We start from the raw sequence: 18,666 nt of genomic DNA on the forward strand, positions 1-18,666 counted from the left end.
GGGCGTGGCTTAGCTTTCCCGTTCCTCCCCTGGGTCCTAGAGTCCCCCGTCTCCCTTTCTTCTTCAAGCCTAAATAGACTTTTCTGGTCTGGGTTGCTCGTAACTGGCGGCTACACGGGGTACGTATGAAGGGGGTCGTGGGAATCGCGGTGGGGGCAGAGAGCTGCCTGTGTTGGAGGAGCTTGGCAGGGGAAATAGATGGGAGGAGAGGGAGTTCGTCCCAAACACTTCGGTTTTGCAAGGGAGGAAGGAGGGGTGGTGGTGTATTTATTATTATTAATAATATTAGCATTAGTATTATTAGTGTACCGCCCTGTTACCCGCAGGTCTCAGGGCGGTTCCCAACTTTAAAAAAAAAAAATCACAATACGGAATCACGAAATGCATGATAAAAACCCAGGAATCCCCACCTTGCTGGAGATTTGGCTAAACCAGGGTTTCCCAAACTTGGGTCTCTGGCTGGTTGTTTTTTTTTAAGGACTACAATTCCCATCATCTGTGACCTCTGGTCCTGCCAGCTGGGGATGGTGGGAGTTGTAGTCCCCTCCAAAAAGCTGCCAGAGACCCAAGTTTGGAAAACCTTGGGGCTAAAAGGTAAGAGCGAAGTTGTTCTCCTGCCCCAAGGAGCAATGATTGTACAAGGCAGAAGGGCGAGAGATACTGAGTAGCTATTAGGACTGCTGGCTTGTCCTGGCACAAGTTCTGCAGCAGGTGGAGGTTCTCCAGGTGCAGTTTTTCCTAGCATTGAGATGTGGCGATGGGGAAAGAGGCGCTCGCTGAACATCTCTCTGCCTTGCAGCTGCTATAAGCAAAAAAAGGGATTTCGTGTTACAATGCTAGTTGATAAGTGTGAGCCAAGCTTATCTCAAGGTGTACTGTCGCCTGTCTCACAAGCATTTGGGAAACTTATTTCAAAAGGTACATTTCCCTGCTGCCTAGGAAACATTTGTTGTTGTTGTTTAGTCGTGTCCAACTCTTCCTGACCCCATGGACTAGAGCACGCCAGGCACTCCTGTCTTCCACTGCCTCCCGCGGTTTAGTCAAACTCATGCTGGTAGCTTCGAGAACACTGTCCAACCATCTCGTCCTCTTCTCCTTGTGCCCTCCATCTTTCCCAACATCAGGGTCTTTTCCAGGGAGTCTTCTCTTCTCAGGAGGTGGCCAAAGTATTGGAGCCTCATAACCCTTCCATTATTACAAATATGTGGTTCATGGAACACCTTAATGTGAACTAACAAGGATTTCAGATGGTCCTTCGTGCAGTTTGTCTTGCATTGATTTAGCTTCTCTTAGGAGGAGATTACATTGCTGTGATTGTAAATAGTGATTTGTTTATTTTTTAACCACACACATACTTGCATGCTTGACAGAAACTTGTAACCCCTCTGTCTATGAAGTGAGCACCTCTGATTTCAAATAAACAAAGCAAGCAAAAGGAGGACGATATTTCCTTGATCTTCTGTAGTTGTGCAGAAAAAGTTGCATTTTTTTCTTATCCCTGCATGGCAAGCTGCATCTACCCAAATCCACTTGTTTACAAGTGCTGCATTTAGGTGCAACCTCTGCCCAAGGCACCAAGTAGTATATGGGTGAGGCCTGTCACTTGGCAGCAATACCTGTGAAAAGGATCTAGGTGCCCTAGTTGAATCTAAGCTAGGAGTGCAATGTGATTACTAAAAAAGCTAATGTTATCTTAGACTGTATTAAAAGCATCTCAGATCATGAGAAGGATTCATTCTGCTCTGTTCTGTGTTGGTTGAGACATATCTGGAGTAGCGCTCCTAGTTTTGGTTGCCACATTTCAAGCAGAACACTCATTGAGAAGCGCATGCCGTTAAAATATCCCTTTAAATGTCTTTATCATTTAGGGTTTCTTCAAGATGTGTGGGAGCAAAGCATTGCCCAAAGTTTTTCTGTTGCAACAAAGAATATAAACAATGAAGTTTACATTAATTGTCCACATTATGTAGAATAAGTGGCTGGAAAATGGAAGCCATGAATCCTCAGATTGATTCTCTGGTTCCCGAAAAAAAATGGTGAGTTTAATTCCTTTAATTAAAACACAATCCAATGATGCAAGTTTCCATTGTGTGAGTGGATGGCAATTTCTACTACTTGAAAATTCAGAAAACAAACCCCTGTGTAGTTTTTTGTAACAATTTTGACCAGAGGAACTGTATCTTCAGCACAGCTTTCTGTTGTTTAGCTTTCAAACGTTTTCACAATAACCTTCCAATCAAACACATTGTTCTATAAATTGACTTCCTCCCCTCCACTGTGTATCTGCGTATCTTTATCTGTTATGAAAAGTTTCTCTAATATTTTATCATTTTTCTTCCGCTGCTTTTATCACGAACCCTGCCCTTGATTGCATTTGACTATTGTATAATTTTTTAATAGTCTACGAAACGCCTTCTTCTATAAAAAGTTCATCATTCTGATCTCTTAATTTTGCTAACAGCTTTGCCATTTCTGCCTAGTCCATTACTTTCAAAAGCCACTCTTCCTTCTTTGGAACTTTCCCTTCTTTCCATTTCTGTGCATATAATATTCTAGCTGCTGTTGTCACATACGGAAATAGTTTGGTCATCTTCTTTGGAACCTTTGTCCCTATTATGCCTATAAGAAAAGCTTCTGGTCTTTGGGGAATAGCCCATTTAAACATTTTCTTCATCTCATTATCATTTCCCAAAAGCCTTTAGCTTTTTGTACGTGTCCACTATGTATGGAAGAATGACCCATCTGCCTGCTTACTTTTCCAGCATTTACTTGACGCTTTCTTGGCCCAATTTATTTGGTGTTAAATACCATCAGGACGTTGGTGGCACTGTGGGTTAAACCACAGAGCCTAGGGCTTGCCGATCAGAAGGTCAGTGGTTCGAATCCTCGCGACGGGGTTAGCTCCCATTGTTTGGTCTCTGCTCCTGTCAACCTAGCAGTTTGAAAGCACGTCAAAGTGCAAGTAGATAAATAGGTACCGCTCCAGCGGCAAGGTAAACAGTGTTTCCGTGCGCTGCTCTGGTTCGCCAGAAGCGGCTTAGTCATGCTGGCCACATGACCCGGAAGCTGTACGCCAGCTCCCTCGGCCAATAAAGTGAGATGAGCACCGCAACCCCAGAGTCGGTCATGACTGGACCTAATGTCAGGGGTCCCTTTACCTTTACCTTACCACCAGGACATCATTTTAGGATAGTTTTCTCTTTAATGTATAACACGCAGTAAATTTGATATCCTTTTCCCATAACTCCTCCCAAGAAGCATCAACCTGGAATTCTCAAACAGAAACAGTTGTTGTTAACAACTACTGCTCCTGTGTTTCCAGAGGTGATGGGATTGTGTATAGTGTCTAAGCTGCTTTTTATGTTTTCTGTGATGTGTTTCCTTTGCCTTCCTACCTGGGTTGAGCCCACATGGGTCAGAGCCGCCATTCTGCTCGTAGAGGCAGCCGTGGCATAGCTCCAGTTATAAGAACCCAAGAAGGACTTGTTGGATCAGGCCAATGGCCCATCGAGTTCAGCATCCTGTTCTCCCAGTGGCCAACTAGATGACTGTGGGCAGCCTGCAAGTCAGACAGAAGCGCAACAGCATTTTTTCCACCTGCTGTTCCCAGCAATTGGTATTCAGAGGCATGATGAGACGTGGGTGGCGCTGTGGTCTAAACCGCTGAGCCTCTTGGGCTTGCCAATGGGAAGGTTGACAGTTCGAATCCCCATGACAGAGTGAGCTCCCGTTGCTCTGTCCCAGGTCCTGCGAACCTAGCAGTTCGAAAGCACACCAGCGCAAGTAGATAAATAGGTATGACCGTGACGGGAAGGTAAACAGCATTTCCATGTGCTCTGGCACTCGTCACGGTGTCCCGTTGCACCAGAAGCGGTTTAGTCATGCTGGCCACATGACCCGGAAAGCTGCCTGTGGACAAACGCCGGCTCCCTCGGCCTGAAAGCGAGATGTGTGCCACAACCCCATAGTTGCCTTTGTCTGGACTTAACCGTCTAGGGGTCCTTTACCTTTACCTTGTAAAAATCTGTTATATTCAGTGGCAGATTTACATACAAGCTAAACAAACTAGCTTAGAGCCCCACTCTCTTGGGGGGCCTCAAAAAAATTAAAGGGAAAAAAAACCCTTGATGTACATTTCCAAAATATAAGATAAAATACACATAAAATAAAACCTTCATACAGCAACAGTGTTTTGTGTTGTGTAGGCTCCTATGATGTAAGTAACGGCCTGCTAGCCTGCTCTCTAAAATATCACATATAAAAGGCCCCATTACCTTCAGTAGCTTAGGGCCTCATCAAACCTAAATCCAGCCCTGGTTATATTTCATCTACACAATCAGAATGAATTTCAGGAACCCAAAAGTCGTATTAAAAATACAACCTTTGAGCCATCTGGCCCAAAAATGGCAACTAGGCATTCCGTTTTGGTGGCTGTAACCCTGGTTTAAGGAGCCATTTGCTGCCTAGTTTATATATCTGAGTTTCTAGCACTGCAGGGGAGGTTCATACATTAAAAGCAATAGTATGGGTGAATCTACTGTGGCAAGCAACCAGGTTGCTGAGTCCTTCAAAACGGCTTGCTTTGTATCAAACCTTAGTGGGAATGGTGTGTGAGCGGCCACAGCTGGCAATATATGATTCAAGCCATATTTCCAATTAACGAGAAGCAGAAATGGAAGCTGATTGGTTTGAACTGTGTCAAGAGGAAACAGGTTTGCACCAGATGAACACAGCTGGCGGTTTAATTATGGCAATATTAGTGTTGCTGCAATACAAATGCACGCCATTAATTTAATGCTCTATTTCGGGCATGGAAAACACAACTTGTTAGAAGCCAGGTATGACTCTTACCTCACAGACATGCATTTAGCATCTCGAGTAAAAGCAGGGGGTTTAGAAAAATAATATAACTGCACCCTGATCTTACTGGTGTTTTATATGGGAGCAACACTCAAAGCAAGGGGAGCAGAAACACAGTTAAATTAGTATTTAGAAAGAAATTATGCAATGTGTAGGGCAGAGCAATGATACATAATTAACAACAATACATTCACAGAATGCCAATATGCCTCTGAATAGATAAAAAAGGTAAAAGAACCCTGGACAGTTAAGTCCAGTCCAAGGCGGCTATGGGGTTGCGGCGCTCATCTCGCTTCAGGCCGAGGGAACCAGCGTTTGTCCACAGCTTTTCTGGGTCATGTAGCCAGCAGGACTAAACTGCTTCTGGTGCAATGGAACACCGTGATGAGTGCCAGAGAACATGGAAACGCTGTTTACCTTCCCGCCGCCGTGGTACCTATCAGCCGCCATCTTGATGCCCAGGCATCTTCACTTGGTCGCAAGTGAAATGCTCCTGGCATCTGGCGAATTTCGAACACAATGTGGGCATAACTTAAAAGATCCCCTACAGTGGCATTTCTGTATGGATTTTCTGTTGTCTGGAGGCTCCAGCTATGAGCTCCCTCTCAATTCCTCCGCAGTTGCTAAAGGGTAGCCGTGCTAAGCTCAGTTCATTGCTAAAGCCTCCCAGTGACCACAGATTACCGTATTTTTTGCTCTATAAGACTCACTTTTTCCCTCCTAAAAAGTAAGGGGAAATGTGTGTGTGCGTCTTATGGAGCGAATGCAGGCTGCGCATCTATCCCAGAAGCCAGAACAGCAAGAGGGATCGCTACTTTCACTGCGCAGCGATCCCTCTTGCTGTTCTGGCTTCTGAGATTCAGAATATTTTTTTTCTTGTTTTCCTCCTCCAAAAACTAGGTGCATCTTGTGGTCTGGTGCGTCTTATAGAGTCAAAAATACAGTAATAAGCATGTGCTTTAAATCAGGGATGGCCTGTTTCCGTCTGTGGGGAAGAGCCAACACCCAAAGCTATTTATCTTGCCCTTCGTGGCTCTATCAAATGTTAACCATGATCTGGTTAAACAAAAATGGCTCAGTGCTATTCATTAGGAAAAGAAGAATTGGGTTTCCATGTTTCTTTGAAATGTCGTTGAATTGCTGTCTCATCACCAAATACTTCAGAAATGCATCAGTCAGTGTTGATATAGCTAAAAGTGATTGTCGGCTTTCACCTTTCTCTAGCTAGCTAAACAGAGAGGAACTGTGGGTGGGATTCAGCTGATGAGACCCACCCTGGAAGACCCCCTCCACAAGGAATCAGTTTGATTTTATATGTTGTGGTCTTGTTTGTGACCCACCCTGAGACCTCCAGGTATAGGGCGGTGTATAAATTGAATAAATAGGAATAATAATAATTCTGCTGGCACAGTGGTTCTTCCTACTTCTCTTTGTCCTGGGTTTCCCTCCCCCCCCCCCCCCCGTTGGCATTTTTGGGGGGGAGGGCTCCAGTAGAACCTTATAACAGCTGGGAGGGGGGGGACTGTTCCATATAATCATTAATTTGATTTGAATTGATTTTAAAATGAATTGATTTTAGAATGTTGTGTTACTTTTATTGCTGTTAGCCGCTCTGAGCCTGGCTTCAGCTGGGGAGGTCGGGATATAAATAAATTATTATTTATTATTTATTATTTATTATTTATTATTTATTATTTATTATTATAACAAGCCAAAATGCTTGCCATAAGAGAACAATTGCCTTACCACGACATTGAATTCCTTCCTATTGGGCATGAACAAAATTTATTACAAATTTATTACAAATTGTCAGCATTCCCATACAAAGTATATTTACCAAATACAGACCGTTATTTTAACAAAACTCTGGACTTTGAATCAGAATTGTAGAAGCAGAGACATTTTTAACGTTCCCACACAACTGAGAAAGACTTTGTGTTTTTCTGGCCATAATGTGAAAACTTTTGCTTTCATACCAGGAGACAAACTGTGACAGCAACAAATAGCAGTGCAGATATACTGGACGGTTTTTGAAGCTTGAAATAAACATGATAGAATGTTATTTGTGATTGGGTTTTGGTACAGTTTCACAAATAGCCAGGTCTCTGGCATATTTCAATGAGCCAGATGTGTTTAGAATTGAAGCCTTGATCATTTAAAGTTCAAAGCCGATCCGAGTGCAAGATCACTGTCAATTAAAATCTCTGCATTTTGGAGCAGGCAAGCTGGAAAGACATTTCCACGCAATCGTAGCGAGCCGGAGATGGAAACGAAGGAGGACCTGAGAAGAAAACTCCATCAAGCCAAGAAAGAGAAACTGGATATAACTGCTAAACATAATGCAGAAGTAAGTACTTCATGATCATGCAAAATCTTTGTGTATACAATGGCCTCATCTTGTCTTCTGACCTGTCATGTTGGTGTCGTCCTAGGCTCTACCTGTCTTATGTCAACATTTAGAAGTGCTTCTTAAGATACGGGAATTCAATTGCTGCTTTGTTTTATGACGAAACAAATGAAATTATTGACTTTATAACATGAAAGTCCAGTTCTAGTGGAGAAGTAGCTCAGTAATTTGCATTTTGTACAGTATGACACCTGGTGTTCACTGGAGAGTGATGTGAAAGGAGGGAGATTATTTTGTCACTCAAAATTTTCTTTGCCTTTCTCCTTTCCCACTAACTGAGCTTCTTTCTTAATAAGGAAAAGTCACATACGTCTATTTCTCCTTTCTTAGGTGCATTCTGCAAAGGGAGAAAATACTATTTTTCTCTGATTTGATTGATCAAATACCACACAGTTTCCCTGTGTATATTCTGTCCCAGCTGAGGGACGATGTTCTGCCCTTATGAACAAAAGCCAAATTGGTCTAAAAAATTAAGAAGGACCAAAATAAGAAGAAATAAAAAGGGGGAAAAAGACAAGGGAGAAAAAAGGAGAAGAAAATAGATATAAAAGCCCACTATCACAATTATATCTCATCTTTTCTCCATATACAGTGGTACCTCGGGTTACAGACACTTCAGGTTACAGACTCCGCTAACCCAGAAATAGTACCTCGGGTTAAGAACTTTGCTTCAGAATGAGAACAGAAATTGTACTCCGGTGGTGCGGCGGCAGCAGGAGGCCCCATTAGCTAAAGTGGTGCTTCAGGTTAAGAACAGTTTCAGGTTAAGAACAGACCTCCAGAATGAATTAAGTTCTTAACCCGGGGTACCACGGTTATGTACTGAAGTTCTCACCCTGGGCCAGCAGGGAGATGCTGTAGATAGTTTTCACTCAGGTCCACATATGCAAAGAAGGGATTGAAAGTGACGTACAGTGATTGGATAGTTACAGAAAATGGTTACCGTTGCGTTCTAGTGGAGCTCTGTATAAGCAGGCTGACTGAACCCTTCAGTTCAGTTCTGTTCTGGCCTGTGAATAAACCAGAGCTGTTTGAAGAATCGCTGTGTCGTCTGATATGTTCACCCACAACTTAACCGCTGTACAGAAAAGTAGACCCTCCCAGCTCTCACCTGGGAGCTCCTGTTTCTTCCCCAAGCCCTCCCACCCTGGGAGATCCTTTCTTCCTTATCTCCCACACAGAGCCCTTCATCACCCATCTCCCTGTGTATGTCCTCATCAAGATAGTGGACTTTCAAAAGTAAAAAATAATAATAAAAAATCTCATTATTAAGACCAGAATTATCCATTTCCAGTCCAGTTCAGTGAATTCATTCCAATGAGATTCCATCCGATCTTAATATTAAAGTTCTTCCTTCTACGTTTTCCACTTCTTTCTCACATCGGGCATCAGCTGCCTAGAAGCTATTGTAAAATAGTTTCCAAATGCAGTGGTACCTAGGGTTACATACGCTTCAGGTTACAGACTCTGCTAATTCAGAAATATTACCTCAGATTAAGAACTTTGCTTCAGGATGAGAACAGAAATCGTGCTCCAGTGGCGCAGCGGCAGCAGGAGGCCCCATTAGCTAAAGTACTTCAGGTTAAGAACAGTTTCAGGTTAAGTACGGACCTCCAGAACGAATTAAGTACTTAACCTGAGGTACCACTGTATGACTTTAGCCATTTGCTTCTTGAAATATTGCACCCGTTATCAATGGTGGTTACCTGGGGCCATTCCTTTTGCAGCTATCCAACTACGAAAGCCAGATTGCCAAGTTGCGAGCCGAGGTAGAGAAAGGCGAGGCTGTTCGGCAAAGCCTGGAGTATGAGCTGGCTTTTGCAAGGAAAGAAGTTGGTATAGAACGGTATTCCTCAGAAGGCAAGTTGTGTGAAGCCGACATGCAAATAGAACAGCTTCAAGGTAAGAGTTGCGTCATCCTATTCAAAAATTAACCGTCCTAAAACACAGCCTTTGTCGTCTAAACTGATACGCTGCCTTGATTCCACTGACTGCACCTTTCTTTACCTTCTGCAAACCCCACTACCTAAATAAAATGATGAACGTTCTCAATTTCTTTCTTTCACTGCTCACCATTTTTCTGTTCCTATGTGATCAGTTTAGGTTCTTTGCTAGTCTTTAAAAAAAAGTTGTAGCCCCTTTCCCCAAAACGTAAGTGTTAATGAAATTCATCTATCCTGCATCTTTAATTATGGGATTAAAATTCTGTTCACATTCATAGTTCAGAAGCTGCGAAAATGCCACCAATAAACGCTTTAGATTCAAATCTGGCATGTGATTTGCTTTGCTTTGTATACATACAGCAAATCACACCCCTCACTGCATTCTAAAAAGCATGTCTTTTAGAATGGATTTTCTTTTTAAAATGACTTTCCTTTTGAGTCACCTTGTCATATTTTGAGCAAAAACTTTCTTTGGGGAAATACACAAGTGAAAGGCTTTTGGCTTTCTGCACCTTTCTTTTCCACTGGCTATTGAATAAGCCTAAATTATCATTTAGTTTCTGAATTAGAAGCCATTGGTACTGAATCCAGACTATCTGGCTTCTTCGTTTTCTCCTGGGTAGTGGTTTAATTAATGCCTTTTCTCTCCGGTTGCTTAGAGATTTGTCTCTTTCTTTCTTTCTTTCTTTCTTTCTTTCTTTCTTTCTTTCTTTCTTTGATTGCTTTGGGTTGGTGCTATAATTTCTGCTCTGTGATATGTTCAGACATGCTGTCCGAAAGGTTCACATGTGGACTTCTTTTTTCTTTGTTTTTCTCAGAAAGGTGTTTGGGTTGTGACATTTGATTTAGTGCTTTCCCTCTCGATTTACACCTTGTTTCCCTCCCCGCAAAAGCTCCCTTTCATTGCCTATTTTTAAATGACTGGAACTGTCATTCAAGTCTTCGTGGTCCGAAATTGTGTTCACCCACACGCTTGCAATTGCAGTACCCCGCGGCAACAGTAGAATCTGTGTGCCCAAAAGGAATCATAATTACAGGTTTCAGCGGATCACAGTCGCTTGAAAATTTACTACCTTGGACAAAACGTCACCTTTTTTCTTGCCAGCTCCTGCTTTGTATTCAGATTAAAGGATTTGTTTATTTCCCATCTGGTCTTCAAAGTCTGAGACACCAAAATCTGTCTGAGTTTCAACTGATGTAGCTATCTCTAGCCTGGGATCATCTAGATCAGCAGTTCTCAACCTGTGGGTCCCCAGATGTTGTTGGACTACAACTCCCATCATCCCTGAGCTCTGGCCTTGCTAGCTAGGATGATGGGAGTTGTAGTCTAACAACATCTGGGGACCCACAGGTTGAGAACTGCTGATCTAGATGTTGTTAGACACCGGCTCCCATCAGTGCCAGCTGGCATGGCCAGGAATTATTGGAATTGTAGTTCAGTGACTTCTGGAGGATACTGTGGGAATGTTCAGGGAGGCAGGAGAGGATATATTGTTTATTAATATCCTTCCTAACTTGTGCTAGCAGGTTCTGTAACTTAGCAGAGTTTTACATTCTCCGTTTTCACACACAGCTGGTAGCTGGTTGCAGGCTTGTTTAAGCCTCTCAATATTAGATTCCTGGTAAAGGTAAAGGACCCCTGACCGTTAAGTCCAGTCGCGGATGACTCTGGGGTTGTGGCTTTATTGGCCGAGGAAGCCGGCGTACAGCTTCCGGGTCATGTGGCCAGCATGACTAAGCTGCTTCTGGCGAACCAGAGCAGCGCATGAAAACGCCATTTATCTTCCCGCTGGAGCAGTACCTATTTATCTACTTGCACTTTGACGTGCTTTCGAACTCCCTCTTAAAATAATAAACACCCCACAGTCTTGTGTAAAGTATATAAAATATGTTTACTCAAATCATCAGTTCACTGTTGGATCCCTGAAGGCAGACTGAGTTACAAAGTATAGCCATATACTGGATAATCCCAATGTCCTCTGTTGACTGGAAGCCAACAGAGCATCTCTACCTAAAAAGCTGCTCCAACAAACGGAGGAGGATAAAGAGAGGAAGTCAAAGAGAGAGGGTGTGCTGTGTGCCTTGCCCTTTTGTTACCTGGGCAGGGAAAGTCACACCCACCTTTAGTCACATGCAAAGGAAGTACCGTATTTTTCTGTGTATAAGACTAGGTTTATTAACACACACAAAAAGGTTAAAACTTTCGCTGGTTTCAATTATGTTTCAGCAGTGCTTTTAAGTTGAACTAGCTTGTTTCTCTTCCCATTAGCAACAATCAGAGCTTTGCAGCACAAATTGAATGAGACGGAGAGAACCTATCGCATAGCTAAACATCAGTGGGACGAAGACCAGCAACGACTCATCAACGACATCTCGGAAAAAGAACTCATCATTGATACTTGCAACAGTGAATATGAATTCCTTTTGAAGGAGAAGGCTAAACTGGACAGTATTTTGAAGGTATGCATTTATTCAAATTGTGAGTATTGGGACCCACTTCTATATAGCTCCATCCTTATTTCAGACATCGTGATATATTGGTATATCACAGTGTTTAGCTGGTGATATATCGCAATGTTGAAAACCAGATATCGCCCTGCCCTAATTGGAAGACTCTGGAACAATGTACTATCTCCTTCTTATCAACCTGTGTTTCTTCCAAAGAGCATAGGGTGGCATTTGTGCCCTTCTCTTCCCTTTTAACTCTGTGTGGTAGGTTTTTCTGATGATGACTTGTTAAACTTCCCCCATCCCATGTACATGAAAAATTGAACAGGTATACAGAAAGTTGGCATAGCAAAACAAGTCAATCCAAACTTACCAGTGCTGGTCATACTGTCATTTGAGATTCCGGTTTGCAGGCAAGGATGTTTTGAGTAAACCATCACTTGTAGTATTTAGTAACAATAGCTTTCTGCTTACTAGAAGTGGAAGTTAATTTTATTCTCTCCTCCAAGAAAGAGGAAGAAGAGCTGCTGAGCTAGACAATTCTCTGTTGCTCTTTCACAGTCTTCCAAGCCGTGGTTTGAAGGCTCCACGGCATGTGACTAACATATTTGATGCAAAGACCCACTCACTCATGCAGCCTGCTGAATTTGTAGTGAGTGAAGGAAGATAGTCTTGAGGGAATGGCCTCTCTCTGCTAATAACATTAGAGAAATGGAATCAAATGCACGTGGCCTTATTTCTAACTGATATTATTAGTTTCAGGGTTGTGATGCATGGTACCTATGTTTTAATTAAATAAAAGTTAAACTTTATCCGTACAAAGGAGACTTTGGAGCACCACCAGAAGCAGAGGAGCATAATAGAGGCAGAGATCAGGGAGGAGGCAGCAAAGGAATTTAGGTCTCAGGCGGATCGGTGGAAAGCAGAAAGAAATGAACTCCAGTTTCTGTTGCAGGTATTCCTGGTCATGTTCAGCAATGCTACTTTTAGCCGTACTAATGTCTATATGTGATGAACTAAACCTAGCATGCATTTACAGTGGTACCTTGGTTCCCAAACTTAATCCGTTCTGGAAGTCTGTTCCAAAACCAAAGCGTTCCAAAACCAAGGCACGCTTTCCCATAGAAAGTAATGCAAAACGGATTGATTCGTTCCAGACTTTTAAAAACAACCCCTAAAACAGCAATTTAACATGAATTTTACTGTCTAACAAGACAATTGATCCATAAAATGAAAGCAAAAATCAATGTACTGTACTATAAAATAAATAAAACAGTATTCCAGATGATTAAGATTAAAAAAAAATCTTACCTGCACTGATGATAGTCATTGTTTCGATGGTTTTTTTTAAATCCATTTCCACAGTCACACAATCAATCAATCAATCAATCAATCAATCAGCTGAACTGGGATCCACACAGCCACAAAAACAAATTAACTGAAAAAGCCTCAAAACAAAAAATGCAAAATAAATAGCAAAAACAAAAGCATCAAATATGAGCTCCAAATATCACCTTGGAACACTTCAGTCGGAAATGGAAGGATTGAATTACAATGGGTGTGTGTGTGTGTGCAAATTGGCAGCGCAACAGGAAACACAAGGGGACTCAAAACATTCGGCTCCAAAAAAACAAGTCCGAAAACCGGAACACCTACTTCCAATTTTGCAGTGTTTGGGTTCAGAGTTGTTTGTGAACTGAGCTGTTTGAAAAGCGAGGTACCACTGTAATTCTTTAAGCGCACTAGATAACATACTTTAACTTATTATTACTGTTAGTCTGAGCCCTTCAGGGACAGTTGGAAATGGAAATGGAAAGCAGATGTCTTTTTGGACTTGCAATGAGAGAGTTCATAAAAGTTGCTACCCCCCCCTTTTCCTACAGATATTGCCCTACATGCTCCCATGTTTCCAATACCTTTCAGATCCAGATGTCAGAGTTCGTGAACACTCTGTGACGTTGACCAGGTTTTCTTCTGCTATTTATTTTGACATTTCCCTACTCTGCCCTGTGGTGCAACTATGAATGCTGGGTTCTTTTTGGAGGGAGGGGGGGGGGGGCTTGTCAGATTTAACTACACATTAAAATAAGGCAAGATCTGGGCTGGCAAGCTTTTGGTGTTAGCGTGTTTTGTGGCTGCTATGAAAAACGCTTGCCTTCTGTTGTCCACAAACAATCAAACTGCAGGCATCAAACAGGAAGATCTGATCCTTTTAGGCTTGCCTTTCAAAACAGATTTCAATCATGGCATGCAAATGCTTGCTAGAGGATCACTGGAAATCAGATTGGGAGGCTGGAACCAGGGTTGCTGCTTTTTATTGTGGCTTTTTGTGCATCAGCCGTGTGCTCGTGTGCACAACCTCTCCTGGTTCCCAACTGGGAGAAACAAACTTACTCGGAAGCCACAATTAAGCTTGGCTTCCTGTGACCCCCCAACCCAGGATTGTGGTGAGCCGCTTCCTAACAAGCCCGGATTTTTAAACCGATAGCAGATCACCGTTTCCTGGCTTGTTAGTGAGCAAGAAACCACAATCCCAGAAGCTTAATTGTGGCTTCCGGGTTTGTTTCTCCTGCTTGCATCAAGGGAGGAGGAGGAAGGAGCCAGGAGCCAGTATGCTGCGTGTCCACGATAAACCACAATAAGCCAGCAACCCTGATTTATTGTCACATGCAAATGTGGCCAGTGCCTGGTAGCAGACAGAAAGGCAGCCTTGGACCATAAACCGTTTGAAGAGTTGTCCCTTAGAAATAAGGAGAATTAGCCATGCTTTTAAGTCGCTCCTTCCACCTGGGGTGTTTATCTGCCTAGTATTCTCTTATCAAAGGAAGACCAGAGGTTCTGTAACAAATGCAACAGCATCATCTTGTGGCCAGAAACACAGCATAACACAGTAGATTTTTAAATTTATTTTTAACACCTGGGTCTGCGGTTCATTGAAGCCCACATAGAATCATAGAATCATAGAGTTGGAAGAGACCACAAGGGCCATCGAGTCCAACCCCCTGCCAAGCAGGAAACACCATCAGAGCACTCCTGACATATGGTTGTCAAGCCTCTGCTTAAAGACTCCTTGGCAGCAAATTCCACTGTCGAACAGCTCTTACTGTCAGGAAGTTCTTCCTAATGTTTAGGTGGAATCTTCTTTCTTGTAGTTTGGATCCATTGCTCCGTGTCCGCTTCTCTGGAGCAGCAGAAAACAACCTTTCTCCCTCCTTTATGTGACATCCTTTTATATATTTGAACATAGTTTGGGTCTATTCTATTTCCCTTCTGTGGAAGCTGTGATGTTAAAATGTTTAATTCCAGCTACTTGAATTGGGCCGTGGAAAAATTTAAAATCCTCAAGTCTCCCCTGGTATTTCAACTTAATACTTAGTCGTACCGTTCGAGTGTGAATGAGTCGATTTGGGGACCGCTCCCCTCCTCCCTCCTATCCTCTTTATCATGGGTAGGCAAACTAAGGCCCAGGGGCCGGATCTGGCCCAATCGCCTTCTAAATCTGGCCTGCGGACGGTATGGGAATCAATTTGTTTTTACATGAGTAGAATGTGTGCTTTTATTTAAAATGCATCTCTGCGTTATTTGTGGGGCATAGGAATTCATTCATCCCCCCCAAAAATATGTATATAGCCCGGCTCCCCACAAGGTCTGAGGGACAGTGAACTGGCCCCCTGCTGAAAAAGTTTGCTGACCCCTGCTCTGTATGGATGAGATCCAACGTAACATAACTCATGCAATAAGGTTTCTTCTTCCTCTCTTCCCCATGTGCTCTAGAGTTTGGTAAACTATTTATGGCAAATGACTGATCCACTCTTATTTTGTGTGTCACACCTTGGTTCTCGACTGCCTTGGTACTCGTCCATTTTGGCTCCTGAACGCCGCAAACTCAGAAGTGTTCTGGTTTGGGAACGGTTTTTGGAAGCCGAACGTCTAATGTGGCTTCCAATTGAGTGCAGGAAGCTCTTGCAGCCAATTGGGAGCCGCGCCTTGGTTTTCAAACGTTTTTGGAAGTCGAACGGACTTCCGGAACGGATTCCGTTCGAGAACCAAGGTACAACTGTATAATATGATTTTGTACCAAAACAAAACAAAATATCAATCCCACAGAACCTAGAAGGCCAAGGCCCTAGATCAGTGTTTCCAAACTTGGCCCTCCAGATGTTTTGGGACTACAAATCCCATCATCCCTGCCCACCGGTCTTGCTAGCTAGGGATGATGGGGGTTGTAGTCCAGAAAGAAGCTGGAGACCCAAGTTTGGGAAGCACTGCTCTAGATAATCGGTCACCTCCTTCCAACCTTACTTTAGTATGTGGTGCATCAACCTTGTGATGTACAAGAAACAGCCTAAAGTGGAACCCTATTCGTTAGCTTAGTTACGAGGGAGATGGCTCTGATTCTTTAGAGACAGCTTTTCCAAGGCACAGATGGCAGGTGGGTGCTGATTTATGCTTCCTCAGGAACTGAAAACGACGGCTCTGTTTATGTTTCTGAAGTTCAGTTTATTTATATAATGCTGAGAAGCAGATATTGACAATGAATTGAAATTCTCTTCTCCATCTGCTGCTCAAAACTTTGCACATTAGGAATTGCTGGGCTGGTGCCTGCTTCTCTCGAAACGCCTCCTACATTATGGGATATATACGTGGTACAGATTTGAAAAGGAGTTGGTTGTCTTGGCTCTGCACCGTTTCTGCATTCCCTGGATGCAGCGTCTTGCTCTTGACCTATGCAAAAGTGGTGGTTATGATTTTTATTACAGCCTGACACATTCGAATCTTTCCTTACTCTCTCTATGTACTGTATAATGTTCCATTTCCTGCTGCTTTTTTTGTTTTGCCTCCCTTTGTTTGTAAAATGGAACTATTTTAAAATTTTGTCACTAACTTTGGCCATCTTTTTGATAAGACAGAAAGGCAGGTTCAAAAACTCTGTTGTTGTTTTTACAAACAGATGGCAGGCTTGTGCTGTCTATTATTTCTGCATCTTTCATGGAGTTCAAACCAGGTGCCTAAATTAACAATGGATGACCCTTCTGACAGCTGCTGTGTGCCTGCCCAGCAGCATCAAATAGGAAAAACCAGAAATTAGTTTTATTGCATGGTTGGAAATCATGTCTGGCTTTAAAAAATAATATTGGGCATGGTATGTGTGTAAGAGAGAGAGAGAGAGAGAGAGATACTTATCAGAACTGTAGCAAGGGCTGGTAATTTTATTCCTTATTTCCCCCAGCTGATGAAAATTGCCCTTCCATGCTGAAAATCCATTGGCACTAACTGTGTGTCAGGGGTGCATGCAGGAACCAGGCCCTGTGACCAACAGGACTTTGCAGGACTGGGGCCTTCCTAAATTTGTTCTGAAGAGGCAAGGCGTGGCCTCACAGGTGAGGCCAATTGGTAACTCACAGCACCTGGTGGCAAGAGCCGGGAAGGGATATAAGGTCGGCATTTCCCTTCGGCTCTTTGCCACAGCAACACACTTCCTGCCTTGCTGCGTTTGACTTCTTGCTTTCTGATCCTTGAACCTTGGCTTCTTAATCCTTGGACCCTTGACTCCTTGGTTCTTGATCCTCGGACCCCTGACTTTGTGCCTCCTTGCTTCCTGACCCTTGGACCCTTGGCTTCTTGACTCCTTGCTTCTGGACCCCCGTTCCTGCTTCCATCCCTCCATCTTGCCCCCAGTCCTGACGTCCCCTGCCAGGACTTTGATCGTCCGTGAACTGAACCGTGACACTGGGCATGTTCAGGGAGGTGGGAGAGGATATATTGTTTAATGATATCCTTTCTAACTTAGCAAGTTAGCAAGTTCTATATCTTAGCAGAGTTTAAACATTCCCCTTTAAACGCACCGCAGTTTGCTTGTTGCCGGCTCGTCTGAGCCTCTCTCTATAGGATTCCTGGTAAGATATCTTCTTGTCCCTCTTAAAAAGAATAGACACGACAATCTCATTAAAGTCAATATAATAGTTTACTCACATTCATTCAGTTCACAGTTGGATCCCTGAAGGCAGACTTAGGTTACAAAAGTATATATATACATGTGGAAGTATCCCATAAGCGAGTTAGTTCCTAAGTGAGTGTGACTGAGTAGTCACTTCTCCTAAAACACAGAAAAGCAAAATGGAGAAGAGGAGCAAAAGGAGGTGTGCTCACCTGCCCAGATTAGGCCACTCCCACATCTAGTCACATGCAGAGGAAGTTTGTCCCAGCTTGGGAGGAAACAGGAAGTTTTCTCCTGGCTCAGTCATGGCCAAACTTGGCCCTCCAGCTGTTTTTGGACTACAACTCCCATCATCCCTAGCTAACAGGACCAGTGGTCAGGGATGATGGGAATTGTAGTCCGAAAATAGCTGGCGGGCCAAGTTTGCCCATCACTGTCCTGGCTGGTACAAAGCAACCCCCTAGCATGTCCATTCTAGGAATGTTTTACTTGTAAGTAAGACTTGATTTAAATCATTTTTTATGGAAAAACTAATTTTTGCTGGTATAATCTTAATATTTTCAGCCAGAGGAAGGTTGCATTTTTGGAACAATAAGTTTTCAGAGTAGTTTTTACAGTTATATCATGGTGTCGTCTGTTTTGGTTCTGGGCAGCTGTCAGAACGGAGTGCTCCGAGAATCCAAGAAGAGCCTCTATTTGTTCCTAGAACTAAGATACCCTGTTAGTGTAGGAAGCGCAGGGGTCAAGCTCTCCGCACTGTTGTGTCACGCTGACAATTGTGACGGGATCAGGAGGCCAAGTTGTCGTAAGAGCTCAGGCTGCATGCTTTTTTCTTGCCTGCGTTCTTTTAACACACTGGCTCTGGAGGGGTTTTTTCTTTTCCTTGGCTGTGACCCTGCAGCAACCTTTTCCTTGAGCCGACTTGAGTCTGAGATTAAGACCGCGAAGAAGCAGTGCTGCAGGGGAAACCAAACGGGTAGCTGTAAATGCCGCCTTAAGTACCCTGATCTCCAGGACAAAGTCTTATCAGCCCAAGGAGCTAATTATATGTGTTTTCCTCCCCCGCACAG

General features: G+C 43.2%; 1 protein-coding gene across 7 annotated transcripts in view; it reads left to right on the forward strand.

Moving 5' to 3' along the window:
- CCDC171 (coiled-coil domain containing 171) overlaps positions 1–18,666 on the forward strand; it is a 207,451-nt gene that overhangs the window by 2,391 nt on the left and 186,394 nt on the right. For 2 of the 7 annotated variants that reach the window (XM_077921217.1, XM_077921222.1), the window contains exons 1-6: positions 14–119; positions 1,869–2,036; positions 7,078–7,207; positions 8,995–9,169; positions 11,480–11,670; positions 12,482–12,613. In XM_077921217.1, the coding sequence (XP_077777343.1) occupies positions 1,987–2,036; positions 7,078–7,207; positions 8,995–9,169; positions 11,480–11,670; positions 12,482–12,613 (678 nt within the window). In that variant the 5' untranslated portion in view covers positions 14–119; positions 1,869–1,986. Of the gene's footprint in view, positions 1–13; positions 120–1,868; positions 2,037–7,077; positions 7,208–8,994; positions 9,170–11,479; positions 11,671–12,481; positions 12,614–18,666 lie in introns of those variants that run through there. The other 5 variants (XM_077921221.1, XM_077921223.1, XM_077921219.1 and 2 more) reach the window with 4 other exon arrangements.

Source organism: Podarcis muralis, chromosome 17, assembly GCF_964188315.1.
Source record: "Podarcis muralis chromosome 17, rPodMur119.hap1.1, whole genome shotgun sequence".
In the NCBI taxonomy this organism is placed as follows: Eukaryota; Metazoa; Chordata; class Lepidosauria; order Squamata; family Lacertidae; genus Podarcis; species Podarcis muralis.